Raw genomic sequence first — 20013 nt, forward strand, 5'->3', positions numbered from 1 at the left:
CCTGCCTCTCCAGGTTACGACTGCCAGAGGTGCCCCCCCCAACCCCCCACCCCCGCCGGTGGCGAGGTCAGGTGGCCAGGCCTGGCTGGGGAAGCCCTTCCAGCTCCTGGTTCTGCTTCAATTCCCTCATCCTGCGGAGACAGGGGAAGGAGTCAGCGGAGGCTGGCAGGGGGTGGGCAGAGGCGGCGTGGAGGAGGGAACGAGTGACCTACCGGTGTCGGCAGCGCCTCAGGAATCTCATGATCTTCCTGGCTGCCTGGTCCTGCTTCTTAGTGAGAAAGGAGCCTCTGGTGGCAGAAAGAAGAGATAGGGATAGGTCCTAGAACCTAGGGCCTGCGTGTCCTCAGTCCCTTAGGAACCCAGTGGGGAGAGGGGCACGGTAAGCAGAGGGCTGCAGGGCTGGAGCCTCACTTGTTGCGGGCTGGCAGGGGGCCTGAAGGCCTGTGAGGGCCCGGCCGGCGGCGGTAGGAGCGGTAGTGCTGCTGGATGAGCACCGCGGCTCTCCGACTCTGTTGAAATCGCTTCTGTTCATAGTAGCTTCGGAATTTGCTCTGGATCAGTATGGCTGCTTGGGTCATCTTCTTATAGAGTGCAAACTGCAGGGAAGGGGAGAAGGGACAAGGGCTGAAATGGAAAGAGCCCTTAACCCTTGAGGGTCTTCCCCAAGTTAAGCTGATACAGATCTCTAACTCAGACACTTCTGGAAAAGCAGAATCATCACACCTCACACCCAGATCTCAAGGCTAATACCTTAAGTGCAATCCAGGTCAGCTTGTGGAGAGAGAAGGGAAGTTAGGGCTCAGAGCACCTGATTCTCTAGACTGGAGTGTATGTGTTGGTGGCAAGCTTCTGAGAGAAGGATCTTACCTGCTTGTACTTCCGGTAACAGCGTTGTATCACAGCTGCTGCTACCTCCTGCTGCTCCTTCAGCCTCCGCCCCTGAGGGAAGGGAAGAGGAGGTCTCAGCATTTTATTACACACCTAACAGACACTGAACCTGACTTCTTGCTCTCCTGGGGCTCCTTGACTGACTCCATCTGAGGCCTATCTGGTCACTGCTCTTCTCTAGAAGCCCCCTGGCCACCTGACCTTGTACTTCCGGAAAGCTGTCTGGATGACCCGGGCTGCCTCATACAGTTCCCGTTGCTCGTGATCTGAGAGTGTCAGCAGGGCAAAGTCACTTTCCATCTTGCCACTGGTAGATGCAGAGAGGAACTCTGCCCAGGAAGGTGCTGGAGGCATAGTCAGGCGACCTCGCTCAAAGGACAATTCACTGTGGAGGACAGGGAGATGGGAAGTCAAGGGGCATCTTTAGTCCCTCGTGTCCCACAGAGGTAGCTATGAAAGAAGACCTCCAGTAACAGTCTGGAAAGTGGCTTCACAGTTTACAAGCCAGGCCAAGCCCCTTCTCAAAAGCCCGGGGAACTCAGCCAGAATGAAGTGTTGGCTATAGGTTAGCCCGCTTCCTCCCTCCCTTCTTCCTTTGAAGATGAAATCTGGAGGCTTGGTCCTGAACTGGTCACCTGGGAGGGGCTGAGCTAGGGAAATGGTCCACATTCTCCAGGTAGCTGGCCAGCCAGGACATGGTCTCACTAAGGCCCACCGCGCCTGTTCGCTCCCGCATTGAGGTTCCAGCCTCAGGAAGCCCCACGAAGTCTTCTCGTTTAATCCGCTCTGGTGTGGCTTCAATGATCTGCTTGGCCAGTGAGATCATGTCCACCTGGATGGAAAGGGAAGCTGTGTAAGCCCTGCAAGGGCCTAACTGCCAAATGTTCCTGTCCTGAGCGGCGGCTCACTACCAAACAAGCCTCAGAAATCACACTCTAGCTCCTTCTTGGTTATGGTTCCAGATTCGTTCATTCTTGCTGGCTCCCTCTAGGGGATATAGCCCTCTGTACTATGATGTTGCAGAGAACATAGAATAAGGACAAGTTGGATCCAGCTTATAATCCTAGCTACTTGGGAGAATAGGAGGTCAGCTGAAGCAAAAAGTTCCTGAAACTCCCATCTCAACCAACAGAAAGCTGAATGTGAGCCAGGTGCCAGTAATTACACATGTAATCCTGGGAGGACTACACCTGGAGGAAGCTGAGATCTAGAGGATCAAGGTACAAAGCCTGAACAGAAAAGTTCATTAGATTTCCATCTCCAAAACCAATAAAGGGTAGAGATAGGCTAAGGAAAGATAGGGGAGAATGATGGGTGACATTGATCAAGACGCATTGTAGGGGCTGGGAAGGTGGCTCAGTGGTAGAGTGCTTGCCTTGCATGCATGAGGCCCTGGGTTCGATTCCTCAGCACCACATAAAAAGCTGGAAGTGGTACTGTGGCCCAAGTGGTAGAGCATTAGCTCTGAGCCGAAGAGCTGAAGGGTAGCACCCAGGCCCAGAGTTCAGGCCCCATGACTGACAAAAAAAAAAACAAAAATAAAAAAAACCACATTGTAGGGCTGGGAAGGTGGCTCAGTGGTAGAGTGCTTGCCTTGCATGCATGAGGCTCTGGGTTCGATTCCTCAGCACCACATAAACAGAAAACGCCTGAAGTGGCACTGTGGCTCAAGTGGTAGAGCTCTATCCTTGAGCTGAAGAGCTAAAGGACAGCGCCCAGGCCCAGAGTTCAGCCCCCATGACCGGCAAAAAAAAACCAAAACAAAAAACCCACATTGTATTCATAACCTGACTTCTGGAATTGAAACCTCTTTGTATAACTACTTAATAAAAAATGAATAGCTGAGCACTGGTGGCTCACACCTGTAATCCTAGCTACTCAGGAGGTTGAGATCTGAAGATCGGGCTTCAAAGGCAGCCCGAGACCGTGAGACTCTTATCTCCAATAAACCACTCAGAAAACTGGAAGTGGCTGTGGCTCAAGTGGTAGAGCGCTTGCCTTGAGCTGAAGAGTGCAGGGACAGCGCCCAAGCCCAGAGTTCAAGCCCCATGACCAACCAAAAAAAAAAGAAAAGAAAATAGGAGGCCAGCTTGGACATGGATGCAAGACCCTGTTGGGCTGGTAAACCCCTTTTATGCTTGCCTGATAAGCACAAGGCCTTGAGTTCAACCCAGTACTGCCAAAAAGAAAGATATAACCCATATGAGGATCCAAGAGCTGAGCAAACAGGCTTACTGTTATCACTGCCTCACCAAGGCCTGTCCCACAACAGCCAACCAGCACCTCTTCCCGACAAGTCTTATAAAGCCGGTCAATCTACTACCTTCAGCTCTCCAAGAACTAGCCCAAGGCCTGTTGACCACATGACACCCTGGCAAATGGCTCTGACCTTTGTTCTAGCCCCAAGGCCTCTAGCACTTCCTGCTGGCCACATTCCATGCAGCTTGCTTCCTGTTCTCTCTTTAATTTTTTAAATTTAGATTGCTTTCTAATTACTCATTGGCCTCTAAAGCTGATTATGTCTAGCACTTAGCTATTCATTCATTCTGTAAGACTTCTGGAGCTTTTGCCACATGCAAGCCTCCTTCTCACCTCAGATCATTGCCCACTATCTCCATCTTGTCAGCCCTGGTGCTTATATCCTTGCCCTCCATTCCCCTGGTTCCTCAATAACTTTTTCTCTGTGTGGATCAACAGGTAACTCCTATAACCTAGCTCTAAGTGAATATATTCCTCAGAATTCTTAACCTCTGCTGCCTCATGACTATCATGTCACCAGGTCTGAAAGAAGCTAAGCAAAGAGGTACCTTGCTTGTCCCCATGTGGTAAATGGGCCTTTTTCCCAAGCTGAAGCCACACTCTGATTCTGCTCATAGAGTATCTGCCTAACCTAACCTATCCTAATGACTGGCCCCCATGATTCTATCAGCAGAAGCAGTACCGGGATCACATCCACAGCTGATGGGCTGTCGGCATCCTCTGGAGCAGCCCCATCATCTGGGGCTGGCAGGAAGGCAGGAGGGGAAGGTGAGGACCCTTTGGGGTTGGTGGCCTCATAATCCATGAGTAGGGGGGTTTCTGGTGCACCAGAGGAGAGTGGGCCTGAGACCATCTCCTCCATAGTAACTTCAGAGGCTGGTGGAGGAGCAGTGGGAGGACTCCCATCTGGAGCACTAGAATAGGCTGATGTGATGGAGAAAGTGCCATCCGACAGCTCTGAGGGTGAAGAAACACTGCTGAGACCTGTGAGGCAAGGGAAGAGGGTGAGGCAGTAGGAGCAACAGGCCATCCTCAAGTCTTCTACCCTCATCCTTCATCTCAGTCTCCCTGGTTGTTCTTGCTCCTGTTATCTTCCTATCCCTACCTCCAGTTCCACTCCCTCTCCTGCCCATATCCCTCTCAGAAAAAAGATCAGAGCCAAGGCTGGGCTCTGGTGGCTCACACCTGTCATCCTAACTACTCAGGAGACTGAGATATGAGAATTGCAGTTCAAAGCCAGCCCAGACAGCAAAGTCCATAAGACTCTTACCTCCAATTAACCACAAGAAAACCAGAAGTGGCACTGTGGCTCAAGTGGTAGAGGGCTCGCTTTGAGCTGAAGGATATAGGGCCAGTGCCCAGACCCAGAGTTCAAGCCCCACAATCGATTAAAAACAACAACGAGATGTGAGCCAGCTCTCACCAGTGTCTGGGCTGGAGGAAGGTGGCGACAGGGCAAGGAGGGGCTCAACTGAAGCTTCCTGTCTCTGCAGTTCCTCAAGGCAGCGGGCAAGGCGCACATGCCCCCTCGAATGAGCCACAGACAGGGGTAGACGGCCCAGGGAGTCAGGAATCCTCAGCGCCTGTCGGTTCCAACGGAAGAGGAGCACAGCAGCTTCCAGGTGTCCCAAGGCACAAGCCCACATCTGAAGAGCAGGAGGTGAAACCTGACTTCCTTTTCCAGGTGCAAATCTCATACCTGGGCCCACACCACGATCTGCATCCTTCAAAGGACCTTCCCTTTGAAGAACAATTCCCCTCACCCTGCATGCCGTTAGGGACCTGATATCCTCACCAGAGGGGTGCAAGAGAAATGATCCACGTTGAGCGGGTCAACCTCTTGCTCTAAGTCCAAGCTTCCAGTCTCCACACTCCTAGTGGGTTTGAAAGAAGAACATGAGGGCTGGGAAGGTGGCTCAGTGATAGAGCACTTGCCTTGCATGCTCAAGACCCTGGGTTCGATTCCTCAGCACCATATAAGCAAAAAGAAAAAAAGCTGGAAGTGGTGCTGTGGCTCAAGTGGTAGAGCACTAGCCTTGAGCTGAAGAGCTGAGGGACAATGCCCAGGCCCAGAGTTCAGACCCCATGACCGGACCCCCTCCCCCCCAAAAAAGTAAAGGGACTGGGAAGCAAGCTGTTTAGAAGCACCAAGTAGGATGAAATAGCCAGAAATGAGTCCACTGAAGGGGACAGGGGACCAAGAATCTACATGTCTTAAGTCAGGGAATATTATGATTTCCCCAAATGCTTTGTTCTCTTCCACTCCCATCCCAGTCTCTTAGCACTAATGTCCCAACAACGGCCCAGCCCCACCCCCTCCATGTTGCCCAGGCTCACCGCCACTGGCTCAAGGTCTCGATGAGGCGGGCATAGCCCTGGGCAGCAGCCAGATGCAGAAGGCTCATGCCCCGGAAGGGGCTTCCATGAGTCAGACGTTCAGGACCCCTCCAGGTAGATCGTGGGATCATGCTCTCTACCAACACCACCACCCGTGCCTCGAACCCAGGACCCTGGCCTTCATCCTGCAGTATACACACGGATGTTCAGAGACATGGGCATCTGGTCTCCTAAGGTTGTTCTCTTGACTTCTAATTCTGCCACTTCATCACATTCTGCTCTAGGTTCCCATGGTTTACTGGTTCTCTTAGTTGAAGTTTCTGTGTGGCCTCTATCCCATAGTCTACTTATTCCAGCTGCTCTGGCTGCAGACCTTGTACAGCCTTGCCCACATTATCTCTTCACATCAGTTCAGATGGGTGCCGTGTACACATATGTTTTGTCCCCATCAGAAACATGTCTTCTCTATCCTTTCTCCCTATTTGTTGTTGTTGGTTTTGGTGGTGGGCGTGAACTCAGGGCCTAGGTGTTGTCCTTGAGCTTTTGTGCTCAAGGCTAGTGCTCTACCACTTTGACCCACAGCTCCACTTCCAGCTTTTTGGTGGTTGATTGGAGATCAGTCTCACTGACTTTCTTGACTTTGAACCATGATCCTCAGATCTCAGCCTCCTGAGTAGCTAGGATTATAAGCATGAGCCACCAGTACCCAGCTCCCCATCTCTATTTCTTCAGAGAAATGGAACCCACACAACTCTAAGCCCCAACTCTCCTGACCCCTCCCCCTCCTCTCCTTCACCTCCACCCTTCTTCAGACCAGAAATAGTCTGAAGCTTGTCATGCCAAGAGGGTGCCCAGAATAGCCACTCTTTCACAGGGTGGGGGTGGGAGCAGGGTGATGTCAGGGACAGGAAAGATGACTGGCTGAGGCGGCTGGGGACAGGCAAACAGTCATACACTAGAGTCATTTTTCTTTAGGTGTATGTCCCTGTTCCCCACCATAGACCACTGCCCTTCCCATGGAACTACCTGAATTAGAGGAGCCTCAGGACCCTGGCAAGGGGCCTGCCCAGCTGCTGCAATCTCTGCCATCCGCTTCTCCATCTGCTCCAGCCGCTCCAGGATGGACATCCGGAACTGGTTGTCTGCAGGGAATGGAGATGGGAGGCTAAATGGACAGGGTCTGGGGGATGGAAGGAATACTGCAATTGGGCTTTCCAAGATCTGGGGCAGAGGGGGATGTGAAGACAGCGAATCATTTTCTATTCTTTTTTCTACTCACTTTCTAAATAAATACCACCAGGGCTCAGTTCTGAAAACAGGGCTTTTAATCCTACCTATAGCTTAGACTCAGGATTCAGAACCAAAGCAATCTCCTTTAAGGCAGAGGTAACGGGAATGCCCCCAACAGCCATCCAGCCCTCAGCTACCCAAAATCACACAGGACAAACCCAGCCTCTTCCTAAGCAGAATGTTCCCTAAGTTCTTTCCCCAGACACTACCTTTGTCCCCCATGTTGGGGCTGAAAGGCTCAGGGTCCCTCCTCTTGGGTGAACTACCGTGCAAAAGGGCTCAGGGAGTGATTTGAAAAGCACCACCCCCTCCTCCCAGCCCCCCGCAGCTGTCCACAAAGAGGATGGTGGGGGAGGGAAGGTGGAAAGTCAGAGCCAAGGCCATTCCTCCTCCTCCTCCTTCCCCAACCCTATACACAAATATACACATAGTTATACATGCATACACACAAGCACACACACATAACCCAAGCTATTATTAGTCCCTCTCTGAGATCAAAAAAGGACAAAGAGGGGAGGGGACTAGAGCCTAGGGAAAATAAGCACTGAGAAGCAGGGTGAATGAAAGCTGGCATGTCCTGAGATGCCAGGAGAATAGAAGGATGAATGCAGAGAGGTGACAGCAGGGGAAAGAGGAATAAAGAATCACCAACAGAAACACAAGTACGACTGAGAGAAGAGAGCAGAGGAAAAAAATCAAGGTGAAGGCAAGGAGAGATGAGACAAAGAGCTAAAAAGAATACAAGCTAAGCCACTGGGTTCAAGAAGAGTGGGAAAGAGAAGACCTATAGGAGAAGTAAGGTGATGAAGTTATAGAACAGCACTGAGAAAGCTGACAAGGTCTTAAGTAGGCAGACCTGAATCACCACAGGCACCCAATACACACCCAAGGCTTTGTGAGAAGAGTGGATACAAAAATGAGGCAAGAGGGCTGGAAAGGTGGCTCAGTGGTAGTGTTTGCCTTGCATGCATGAGGCCCTGGGTTCGATTCCTCAGCACCACATAAGCAGAAAAAGCCGGAAGTGGCGCTGTAGCTCAAGTGGTAGAGCGCTAGCCTTGAGCTGAAGAGCTGAAGGACAGTGCCCAGGCTCAGAGTTCAGGCCCCACAACTGGCAAAAAAAAAAAAAAAGAGGCAAGAAAGCCAGGTGCCAGGGGCTCACCCTTGTAATCCTAGCTACTCAGGAGGCTGAGATCTGAGGATCGCGGTTCAAAGCCAGCCCAGGCAAGGAAAGTTGTGACTCTCATGTCCAATTAACCTCCAGAAAACTAGAAGTGGTGCTGTGGCTCAAGTGGTAGAGGGCTATCCTTGAATTGAAGAGCTCAGGGACAGTGTCCAGGCCCAGAGTTCAAGACCAACAACCAAAAATAGTGAGGCAAGAGGGGTTGGGAATGTGGCTCAGTGGTACAGTGCTTGCCTAGCATGCATGAAGCCGTGGATTCCATTCTTCAGTACCACAAAAACAGAAAAAGCCAGAATTGGCACTGTGGTTTAAGTGGTAGCGTGTTAGCCTTGAGCAAAAGAAGCTTAGGGACAGTGCCCAGGCCCTGAGTTCAAGCCCCAAGACTGGCCCTCCCCCGCAAAAAAAAATACTGAGGCAAGAAAGACCAGGGCCTTGCTGGATACTAGTGGTTCATGCCGGTAATCCTAGCTACTCAAGAGGATTAGAGCTGAGGATCCTGTTTTGAAGCCAGCCCACCAGCAAACTCTTTGAGCCTGTTATCTCTAATTAATCACTGGAAAACAGAAGGTGGAGCTATGGCTCAAAGTGGTAGTTTACTAGCCTTGAGCAAAAGAGCTCAGGGACAGTGCCCAGGCCCCAAGTTTAAGCCCCATGACAGGAGAAAGAAAGAAAGAAAAAAAAAAAGCCGGGCGCTGGTGGCTCACGCCTGTAATCCTAGCTACTCAGGAGGCTGAGATCTGAGGATTTCGGTTCAGAGCCAGCCCAGGCAGGAGAAACCGTGAGACTCCTATCTCCAATAAACCACCAGAAAACCGGAAGTGGCGCTGTAGCTCAAGTGGTAGAGCGCTCGCCTTAAGCTGAAGAGCTGAGGGACAGTGCCCAGGCCCAGAGTTCAAGCCCCACGACCGACAAAAAAAAAGCAGCAGAACTCAGGGACAGTGCCCAGGCCCCAAGTTAAGCCCCATGCCAGGAAAAGGAAAAAAAAAAGCAGCAGGGCAGATAATAAGTTCTCAAAGGCCCAAGAAAAAGAAGCAGAAAAAAATGAAGACAACAGTATTAGACTTTAACACACACACACCCTGTACACAAGAGTATATATGTGTTGCATCTGTGTTTTTGTATAAGAAAGAACACCAAGATATTAGTAATAGGTATCACTAAGCAGTCATATAAAAAAAAACATCCATTTTAACTGGGTGCCGGTGGCTCATGCCTGTAATCTTAGCTACCCAGGAGGCTGAGATCGGAGTGAGGATTGTGGCTCAAAGCTTGCCCAGACAAGGAAAGTCCATGAGACTCATGTCCAATTAACCACCAGAAAACCAGAATTGGTGCTGTGGTTCAAGTGGTAGGATGCTGCTCACCTTGAAGAGTGCAGGGACAGTGCCCAAGCCCAATGTTCAAACCCCATGACTGACCAAAAAAACAACAAAAAACCACATCAATTTTTTAGTTGAGGATGGGGGTACAGGCCTGTAGTCCCAGTACTTGGGAGGCTGAGGCATGAAAATCAGGAGTTTGAGGCCAGCCTGGGTGAGTCACTGTCTCAACAAATAATGCAAAATAAGTTATAAATTCCATTTCTTACAAGTGGGCTAGCAGCTCATACCTATAATCCTAGCTACTTAGGAGGCTGGGATCTGAGAATAGAAATTCAGAGCCAGACCAAGCAGATAAATTTGTGAGAATCTTATCTCCAAGTAATCAGCAAAAAGCTGGAACTGGAACTGGCAGAGTGCTAGCCTTGAGCAAAAAAAGCCCAGGAACACCACGTAGGCCTTGAGTTCAAACCCCAGGTCTAGAACAAAACAAAAACAAAAACAAAAAGAACTGAAAAGACCAATGAAATAGGGTGGTAATGAAGTAAGGGTGTGTCTTTCTCTCTCTAGGAACATGTTATACTCAAAAGTTGTGGGGCCTAACAAGGTCAGAGGGTTCTATACTCACCATCCAGTGACAACCAATCAAGCTGTGTACTTGGCAGAGACAGGAAGCGGCGGGCTCGATACTCGAAGAGCACAGAAGCAGAGAGGGGCCCTTCTCGCCCAGCCACCTGCAAAGATACCAGCCCTACTTCATGGGCTGGGGAGAGCAGGGTCAGCATGAAGGACTCTGCCTGGCTCCTTCTCTGGCCATCTGCGTCAGAGCCCATGATTGTTCTATTTCTTGCTCCCACTCCCATACTCCCAAGAGTCTCCTGGCTTCAGTAAGTGGCCTTTGTAGTGACTCAAAGGGGAGTCCATTTGTATCTACTATGGACCAAAGAACTCTTGGATTCTAGATTCTCAAGTATGTTGGTTATTCAGCAAAAATGTTTGGAAGCTAATGATCAAGGGTCACCTATTCTTATAAACAATTTGATGATGGCTAAACCCTTTAATCCATTAGACCAGAGTCAAACTCATGACCCTCTTACTGAAATGGAGAAAAGGGGCTCTGGTTGTTCCCCAGCCATGTCCAAGAAAAGCGGTCTAAGGCCTATTGGATGAAACCACCAGGCTTTGACCTACTTTTCTATTTTACTACCTTTTCCCAATCAGTTTCTCTAAACTCATTCCCTTTCCCTCCACATATAGCTGAATGGGGCTGTGGAGATGGGAAAGAATACAGTCATAGAAGGCGAAGCTGTCAACTTGTCACTCCCATGGTTCCTGCGGTTCCACAGGAAGGCTGACTGGTACGTGCAGGGCCAGGGGTAAGGATGGGGGCAGAGGAGCAGGAAGGTCAGTCTAGACCAGTGCTTTCCAGAACTCTGTAGTGCTGGAAATATTCTCTACCCAAATTATTACATAGGGAAGCACTAGACTGTATGGCTATGTACATGAGAAAATCAATTTTAAATTTAAATTTGAATTAAATAGGCACATGTGACTAACAGTTACTTTTCTAGACACATTTAAAAGCTAATGTTGGGGAGAGAAATGGAAGGGAAATCTCTGATCGAAAAGTACTGGACACATAAGATGGATATTTTAAACTGTAACCTGCTTGTACAACCTTTTCTTTTTTTTTTTTTGTCAGTTGAGGGGCTTGAACTCTGGGCCTGGGCGCTGTCCCTCAGCTCTTCAGCTCAAGGCTAGCGCTCTACCACTTGAGCCACAGCGCCACTTCCGTTGGAGTCCCACTGACTTTTCTGTCCAAGCTGGCTTTGAACTGAGATCCTCAGATCTCAGCCCCTGAGAAGCTAGGATTACAGATGTGAGCTACCGGCATCTAGCTTGTACGACCTTTTAAGTTCAAAAATTAAATAAAAAAATAAAGATTGGGCTGGGATTGTGGCTTAGTGGTAGAGTGCTTGCCTAGCATGCATGAAGCCCTGGGTTCTATTCCTCAGTGCCACATAAACAGAAAAAGCGGAAATTGGCACTGTGGCTCAAATGGTAGAACACTAGCCTTGAGCAAAAGCAGCTCAGGGACAGTGCCCAGGTGCTGAGTTTAAGCCCCAGGACTGGCAGATAAACATAACAATAAATAATAAAAGCTAATGTCTTTGGGTTTCAGGACTGGTCAGGGGAGAACAGTGCTTGTGCCTTCTCATTCTCTTTACACTGGAGTAGGAGACCCTGGTGCTATGCCAGAAATTAGATGGACACTGTCACATTATAGATTTCTTATGTCAAATGCCTGAATTTACCGGAGGGGAGACCAATCACACAAGAAAGGGACAGAATTATCTAAAACAACTGGTAGCTAGCAAGAAGATTTCTTGGGCCATATCCTAGATTTTCTGACACCTAAGGTCAGGCTCTTCTACCTTCTGGGGAGCGTGGTATATGACCTCAGTGCTAGCAGAAGTCTTGTGTTCCCAGAACCTGTCCTAACTATCCGTCTGTCAGTTTAAGCCCCTACCATGCCCAATACCATACCAGGACAGTAACAGCGTAAGACACCAGGCTGGACAAGCGAGGCTGGCACTGCGATGTGATCAAAGACACAGGAGTAATGTTCTGCAGCCTCCGTCCAAGGGCCTGTGATAAGCACCTTGACCCCACCCTGCAGACACAAGTGAAAGACACGTGACGCACACATTTACACAGATCCTTAGAGTATTATTATATGGCAGGTCCTGTGTAGAGTATGAGGGCCCAGAGATGGACAGGATCCAATTAGGTGGCCAATCTATCCCTCCTCTCAACCTTTCTGCCAAGTGGATAAACTATTTCTACCAGAATATTCTACCAGAAATGGGGAACTTAGGATCTCCGTAAAGGTAGCAGATAACTGTCATTAGAAGCAAGTTTTCTTGGGCTATTTCACCCCACCTCAGTTCTGCTCTGCCCTCTCAGGCAGCATAAAACACAACTTCTCCACTGCTGACCACAGACTTTCAACTGCTCAGAGTCTGCAGTCACATCTCCACGGTGTATTTTATTTTCCAGGCTGAACAGCCTCATTTCCCTCCCCCTCAATAGTCACCAAAGGACTGAGATCCCTGGGGTACTTGAAGCCATGCTAACACATGGAAGAGGGAGGAAGAAAGGGTCAGTGAGTAAGGACCATGAAAACAAAAGAGAAGCTATAGTCCAGATAAGGTGGAGCTTGAGAAGAGACCCAAGAGGCTGTGAAAAGGCCAGTAGTATGGCACAGTAGTAAAGCATTTGCCTAGTATGCCCAAGAGCCCTGGGTTTGACACCCCCCCCCATACTAGAAAAAACAAAAAAGATATAAAAACAAAGGGAGGGGCTGGGAAGGTGGCTCAGTGGTAGAGTGCTTGCCTTGCATGCATGAGGCCCTGGGTTCGATTCCTCAGCACCACATAAGCAGAAAAAGTCAGAAGTGGTACTGTGGCTCAAGTGGTAGAGCACTGGCCTTGAGCTCAAGAGCTGAGGGACAGTGCCCAGGCCCAGAATTCAGGCCTCATGACCAACAAAAAACCAAAACAAAACCAAAACAAAGGAAAACTAGGTCATAGACCGCAAGTTAAGAGTTAAGGTTCATTTTGTGGAATTGGAAAAGAGGGTGGGAGAAGATAAGCCTAGACTCACCTCTGGGTAGGACCACTCTGGAGAGAAGTCGGTGATGGTGCTAAGAGCGGGTGAGAGCTGGGGTGTTGAGGAAGGGATGCTTGAAGCTTCTTCACTGATGAGTTCTCCCATTAGGTCTGGGAATGACGAAAGACTAAAGGGCTCCAGCTCATTGGCTCCACCAGGTCCTCCAAACAAGGCCTCCCCTCTTACTACCCTGCCTGATGGCTCCAGAGGGGCAGGGGAGGATGGGGATGAAGGAGGGGGTGAAGGTACCGGTGGAGCAACTCCCTGGCTCTTGAGCTCCTCCCTACCATCATCATCTTGGATGAAGAAACAGTTTCCTCGTTTCCCACCTGCTCCTGCCTGTGGAGGGAGACCTCGAGTGGCTGCCTGGGGCTCTAGAGCAGCAGCGGGCTCTAGGGCAGGACAGGGGGTATGAGCAGCTTCTGCCTCAGGGAAATCTGGGCTTACTCCATGGCCCCCTCCATATGTCTGGCCCCTTTGAGGGCTGTTGAGAAAACGATCAGGGTCAAAGGCAGGGCTTGGAGGAGCTGGCGGGGCAGTGGGTTCAGAACCTACAACCACAGCCAAGCTCACAGAAGGCCTATTTTCAGCCTGGGGAGCCAAGTGTCTGGTGGGTGTCAGGCCCCTAGCACGCTGTTCCAGTCCCGTCAGGAGGAGGATGGCAGTACCTCCTCTAGAACCTTGAGAGGTAGGAGGGCTAGGTCTAATTTCTAAAGGCTCTGCGAAGCCTGAAGAAGAGGAGGAGGAGGAAGATGATGATGAAGATGGGGAGGTGTGTGCCTTGGGGAGCTCTGGAGGAAGCGGAGCTATCAGAGGAGGAGGCTCGGGTGGCTGGGAGTGGGGTACAGAGGTCAGGGTTAAAGCTCGGGGCTCCACTTTGGGAGAGATGATACGATGTTTCGTGCTGCTGCATTTGTGGGTAAGACTTCCAGAACCTGGAGTGAAGACAGGTGGGGAGGAGAGAAAGGGATAAGATACATCCTTCTCCTTCCTTCCCTTCCTAGATGCCCTTAGAAAGTACTTCCTGGGACTTCCCTTATAGAATAAAGATGTAATACTGATTGTGGCCACTTGGAGGAGTCAGAAATGAGTTTTCTCCCCCCCCCCCCCGCACTCCTCCCCCCCCTCTTCATCTCACCCTCTCTCCTCAAAATAAACAGGACTGGAGCAAATGCAGGGGAGGACTATAGACTTGAGAGAGTAGCTGAGAGCAGAAGGTAAAGGCATGGAAAAAGGCCAAAATCAGAACCAAGGTGGTACTAACTAGAAACAAAGCAAAGTCAGGGTGTGACTGGTAGGATGATGGCTAAAGGTAGCAGGCAAGAAGGGCATGGGCTGCCAAGACTATGCAGAACAAGGAGCTGAGGCCAGTGTTGCCCAGGTGGGACGGTCTCTGTTCACTTGGCCCATCTTCCTGGACATGCAAATGATTTTCAAATCAGCATGTAAATCCCATGGAGACATAGAACAGTGTGGCTAGGTGGGGAGAGAGCTCCAGTGTTGGGGGACACCCACCAAGGCCCCCACTGCAGAGACAGGCATGGGTTCTGGGTGCAGGCTTGGTCGGATGAGTGTCCAATATCTGCTGCACCAGCTGTTCCACAGAGAACTCCTCTGTCCCGTTCCCGCAGCTCCACTTGATGCCATGAACTACAGGAGATTTAGGTGAAATGCTGGGGGACCCCCAAAGTACCCAAGTCAGGGTCGTCCAAACCCCTGACTTGCTGACCAGAGGCCAGCGGCCTCAAGACTGTTTGGCCATGTAGCTCACAGCTGTCTTCATTCCACACCTGGGACTGCACAGGAAACCTAGCCCCCTGCAGGGATGCACCCTCTGTGTCTGGAGGGGAACAGTCACCCACAGGCTTCTGGACACAGAAGCAATGCTTTGGGAGACCCCATTCTCACTCTCCCTTGGAGCTCTATCTTCACCCTGCTTCTTACACATGGGCTTCAGCTGTCCCAACAGCTCCTCCCGGGACCACTTCAGCCATTCTCGCCGGTCGCTGCTGATGGAACAAAAGATGGGGCTGCAGCCCTTTCCACAGTCTTCAAGGGCTGGGACGTTCAGGTAGTGTACAAGGACGATATCAGGGTTCTGAGAGCACAAGGCACATACAGAAAACTATAGGTCTTGGGGTGCAGGGGCTCAGCTTCCTAATCTTTTTTTTCTAGGTACTCCCTAGCTTATGGTTCTCACCACCCCCACACCAAACCTCCCTCCTTATTTCTCAAAACCTACTTATCCTTCCTCTTTGTCCTTTCAGACCCCATATTCCTCAAAGGACCAGAACAATCTGGCTCCCTGAGTATTCCATTCTTACCTGGAGCAGCCAGTAGCAGCGCCGATGGAATGTGGGGACGATGGAAGAGTGAACGTAGCAGCCATAGAGACACTGCCAGGAGACAGGCTGGGGTGGGGGGAGGGCTAGTCTGCTCCCCAACTCTTCCTCTGTTCAGTCCCTTTGCAGGAATCCCAATCTTTCCACCAGTTCTTCTCCAACCCTCCCCCCCCATCCCAAATCTGCTTCCCACCCTTCTCAAGTTCCAGCAGCCACAGATGAGGGACAGAGGGAAGGGAAGAGTGGGGCTGGTGCCTCACAGCAAAGGCCAGATTTGAAATATGGGACTACCTGGAAATCTAAGGAAAGAGCAAGAATACATCTGAGTGTAGAAATGATTTGGGATGAGAAACCTGGCTCAGAGCATCACTCCTTAGATCCCTGAGAGAAATGCTATACAAGTGGGGGACTGAACCATAGGTGGGTCATGGAGGGAAATGGGAGAATGGACTAAGGGATCACTCAGCTAATCCAAAGTGAGTGGGCAGGGGAGGAGGACTGACAGGGGGCAATGAAAACAGATGACTGGATGCATGATGCTCTTACCTCCATGCCCTGGACCTTGAGCTTCATGTGGTCCTCTCGGGTGGTCTTGCCATCCTTCCGCTTCTTCCACAGGTAACCATCCTTTCGGTATTTCACTTTCTTGCGGTTGTAGAGGATGATGGATCCATTCTGAGGCCTGAGAAGGGAAAAGCCTGGTCTTGATTTCTATGTACGGAAGCCAGACCTCCCTGCTACTTCCTCACCTTGGGAGAACTTTCTCACCGTGTTTTTGGGGCACAGGACAGCCACTCATCATGCTTCTCAAAGGTGATCAGGTAGGATGCAATCTCCTGTAGGAGAGGAGGCACTCAGATGAGCGATTTTAATGGAGGGTCTCAACCTAGTCTCTAGATCACTGCCTTACAGTTTCATTGTGAAGAGTTGAGTTGTGGCAGCTAGTGGAGGGCACTTCCAGATAACTGGACCCAGGGAGGGCCAGGATTTTGCTATGTTGTCAAGACCATCCTTGAACTCTTGGTTCTCCTATCTCTCTGGGATTACAGGTATGTGCCACCATGCCTAGTCCCACTGCCCTCTTCAGAATCCTAGGTTTCATCTTTCCTTCTCTGTCTTTCATCTGAAACCTCTTAAGAGACAGGTTCTGAATTTCATCATTCTTTTTATTTTTACTGGTCCTGAGCTTGAACTCAGGGCCTGAGTGCTGCCCTTGGGCCTTTTCTCTCAATGCTAGTGCTCTACCACTTGAGCCAGTTCCACTTCCTGCCTTTTCTTTTTTCTTTTTGTCAGTGGTGGGCCTGGGCACTGTCCCTGAGTTCTTCAGCTCAAAGCGAGCTTGAGCCACAATGCCACTTCCGGTTTTCTGATTGTTAATTGGAGACTAGAGTCTCACAGACTTTTCTGCCCAGGCTGGCTTTGAACTGCGATCCTCAGACCTGAGCCTCCTAAGTAGCTAGGAGTACAGGCATGAGCCACCGGCAACCAGCCCTTCTTGCCTTTTCTGAGTAGTTTCTTGAAGAGTCTCATAGACATTTTGTGCTAGGGCTTTGTACCACAATCCTCAGTCTCAGCTTCCTGAGTAGCTAGGATTACAGGTGTGAGCCATCAGCCCCCAGCTTCATCATCCATTTTTCATATCACATATTATTTTGCTCTTTGTAGGTGTCAACATTTTTGTTCCTATCTGAGAAGAAACTCCAATTATTTGACACTACCAAGATTCCAGGTCCCAAGATTCTCCCAGCAAGGGAGCACACCACTATTTACCTATGTGTCACCCACATTCCTGCTGGATGGGCCCGCCAATTCCTCCCTGCACATGCCCTGCACAGTTGTCCCTTCCTGTTAGTGCTACACAAGCCTGAAATACCATGTACACACATCTCCAGTTATCCTATGAGATTCCTAGATCCTGTATGAAGCCTTGCTGCCAGCATGAATCTGACAGCAAGACAGCCCTTATGATCGCATGCATACACATTCCCTTTTACTAAGTTATATCAAACCAGTAGTTATCGACCACCAACTAAAAATGAAGCATTAATTATACAGAATACAGATATACAACAAAAGGACTGTGACCTCCTGAAGGAACCAGTATAGGTTGGTGGTGAAAAGCAGGGGCTGTGAACCACCTCTAATCTCAATACTTTGAAGACTGAGACAGGAGGATCTTGTATTCAATGTCAGCCTGGACTAAATACTGACACCCTATCTTAAGAAACAAAACAAAAATAACAGGTGCCCATTGCTTGTGGCTGTAATCCTAGTTACTCAGGAGGCTGAGATCTGAGGATCACTTTTTTTTTTTGGGGGGGTCAGTTAGTCCTGGGCCTTGAACTCTTGGCCTGGGTGCTGTCCCTGAGCTCTTCAATTAAGGTGGGTGCTCTACCACTTGAGCCACAGCGCCACTTCTGGTTTTCTGAGTGGTTTATTGGAGATATGAGTGTCACAGAATTTCCTGCCCGAGTTGGCTTTGAACCCTGATCCTCAGATCTCAGCCTCCTGAGTAGCTAGGATTATAGGTGTGAGCCTCCAGCACCCAGCTCTGAGGGATCACTTTTTAGCTCAGGCAGGACAATCAATGAGATGATTCCTTCTCCAATTACGCAGCAAAGATGTTGGACTGGAGGTGTGGCTCAAGTGGCAGAACTCCAGGCAGGAGTGGAAAAACGGAGAGCAAAGGAAGTCCTGAGTTCAAACCCTGGTATGACTGCCACCCCCGCCCCCCACCACAACCAACCAACAAAAAACCTAACAGGCAGTTGGGTGCTGGTGGCTCATGCCTGTAATCCTACCTACTCAGGAGGCTGAGATCTGAGGATCACAGCTCAAAGTCAGCCGGGCAGGAAAGTCTGTGAAACTCTTATCTCCAATAAACCACTAGAAAACCAGAAGTGGTGTTGTGGCTCAAGCAGTAGAGTGCTCGCCTTGAGCTGAAGAGCTGAGGGACAGTGCCCAGGCCCAGAATTCAATCCCCATGACCAACCCCCCCCCCAAAAAAAAAGAAAGAAAGAAAATACCTAGTTAATAAGCAGTAACTATTGTTTTTACCTGGGTGGGTTTGTTGGAAAGAAGTGAGAGCCTACAGGATCCCTGGTCTTTGTACTTTTTTTTTTTTTTTTTTTTGCCAGTCCTGGGGCTTGAACCTCTTTATGCTCAAGGCTAGCACTCTACCACTTAAGCCACAGCGCCACTCCTGTAGTTTTGTGTTTATATGGTATTGAGGAATTGAACCCAGGGCTTCATGCATACTAGGCAAGCACTTTACCATTAAGCCACATTTCTAGCCCCTCTTTGTACTTCTATAATCCCCAAAGAGCTTAGAGCAGTGCTCTGTGCTGAGATGTGTCCACAGACACAAAAACACCCTCCTCATCCTCTACTCCCCCACTAGGCCTTGCTGGGCCCACACTCCTCAATCTCCCTAGAAAACCTCATTTGTATTCCACCGTAGCCGTTCTGGAGGCAGCAATGGGCATCGAGGAAGACACTCCAGCAGCTTCTTCGGGAGGAAGATCTTCAGGTGGTGGCTGTTCTCTAGAGGGAACAGAGGCAGAGCTTAATGGCCCCTCTGGCATTGCTATGAGGCAGCCCAGGGGAAAAGGTCTGAAGGCCATCTAAGGCTCTAGGAAAAACTACAACCAGGAAGAGGGCAAGGGAGCCAGGAATCAGAGGGTCATCCAGTGTGGGGAGAACAAGTCTGTACCCAAACTGGAAACTTGGCTTATGAACTCACCAGCAACCTCGGTGGTGTCCTTGGTATTCATGGTGAGGACTCCAGGGGGCAAGGTCACCCCCGGCCTGAGGGGCCGAGGGGAGGGGGAGTCTGTGCTGGGAAGGGAGAGAATAAGGTCATGGCAGAAACCCCCACAATAAAGCAGTATGAGGAGCAGGAGGGAAAGGGTACATTACTGGATCTTGATATCTGGGAAAGATGAGTCAAAGAGTGGAAGGACTGGACAATGTGACAATAGAACTGGGAAATGGAGATGAGTGTCACCAGCTATAGTGACAAAAACCAACATGAGTAGGGTGAAAGGACGGAATGGAGTAGTCAGAAAGAATGGGGGGGGGAGGGGAGGGAGAAGATTTCAGCCAGGCTAGGACTAAGATGTGTCAGGATCCCAGGGCTGGAAATGGGGACATCAGGTCCTGTAGGATGGTTTGGCAAGCCTGCCTGGCTGCTGGGGGAGACAGGAGATCGAAGTCTGGGTGGCAAGCTAAGCCTGAGACACACCCTGAGTTCCTTCTGTTTGGTTTTTCCAAGGGGAAGGGCAGATCTGATAACTGACCTCACCTACTCTCTCTCCTTCAGGTTGGTCAAGGTCTGGTGGCATTTGGGTTAGGTCCCAGAACCCAGTTTCCCACCCTCAGGACAACCTGTCCTCTGCCAATGAACCCACAGCCCACTCCACCTCCAGCACCCCTCTCCCCACCCGCCTCTGCCTCCCTGGCCTCAGGCCTACCCTACCCCATCCACCGCTCTGTCTCCAGCCCGATCCCCCGCCCTTCTGGGGGAACAGATGGGAGCTGGAGGAGGCTCTGGGCGCCGGCGGCACCAGGTGTTCGGGGATGGAGAGGAGGAGGCCGGTCCCGGCTCGACCGTGTGCTGGGAAGCCCGGGCTGGGGTGAGGACTCCGCCCCGGGGCGCAGGTGCGCAGTCCCGGCTGGGCAGCCTGCCAAGGTGCGGAGCAGGAGCGGGACCCGGGCCGAGGGCCCG

General features: G+C 50.5%; 1 protein-coding gene across 4 annotated transcripts; it reads right to left on the bottom strand.

Annotated features, from left to right (window-relative positions):
- Positions 1–14: 14 nt before the first annotated feature.
- On the bottom strand, positions 15–19120 carry Camta2 (calmodulin binding transcription activator 2). Of its 4 annotated transcripts, none has more exons than XM_013013293.1 (21): positions 19030–19120; positions 18727–18830; positions 16056–16123; positions 15834–15969; positions 15270–15341; positions 14890–15043; positions 14461–14595; positions 12940–13880; positions 11821–11947; positions 9902–10036; positions 6511–6626; positions 5485–5669; positions 4943–5021; positions 4571–4793; positions 3830–4131; positions 1524–1720; positions 1090–1273; positions 868–939; positions 412–596; positions 213–287; positions 15–131 (listed from the first exon to the last, which is right to left on the bottom strand). In XM_013013293.1, exons 1-21 carry the CDS (start codon positions 19058–19060, stop codon positions 68–70), a joined length of 3585 nt encoding a protein of 1194 aa, XP_012868747.1. In that variant the 5' UTR covers positions 19061–19120; the 3' UTR covers positions 15–67. The 4 variants fall into 4 exon arrangements, with proteins under 4 accessions (XP_012868747.1, XP_012868746.1, XP_012868748.1 ...); XM_013013292.1 differs by having other exon boundaries at positions 15270–15356; XM_013013294.1 differs by lacking the exons at positions 16056–16123; positions 18727–18830; positions 19030–19120 and having other exon boundaries at positions 14890–14954; positions 15834–15912.
- Positions 19121–20013: the final 893 nt, after the last annotated feature.

The sequence above is a fragment of the Dipodomys ordii genome, unplaced genomic scaffold, assembly GCF_000151885.1.
Source record: "Dipodomys ordii isolate 6190 unplaced genomic scaffold, Dord_2.0 Scaffold19, whole genome shotgun sequence".
NCBI lineage: Eukaryota > Metazoa > Chordata > Mammalia > Rodentia > Heteromyidae > Dipodomys > Dipodomys ordii.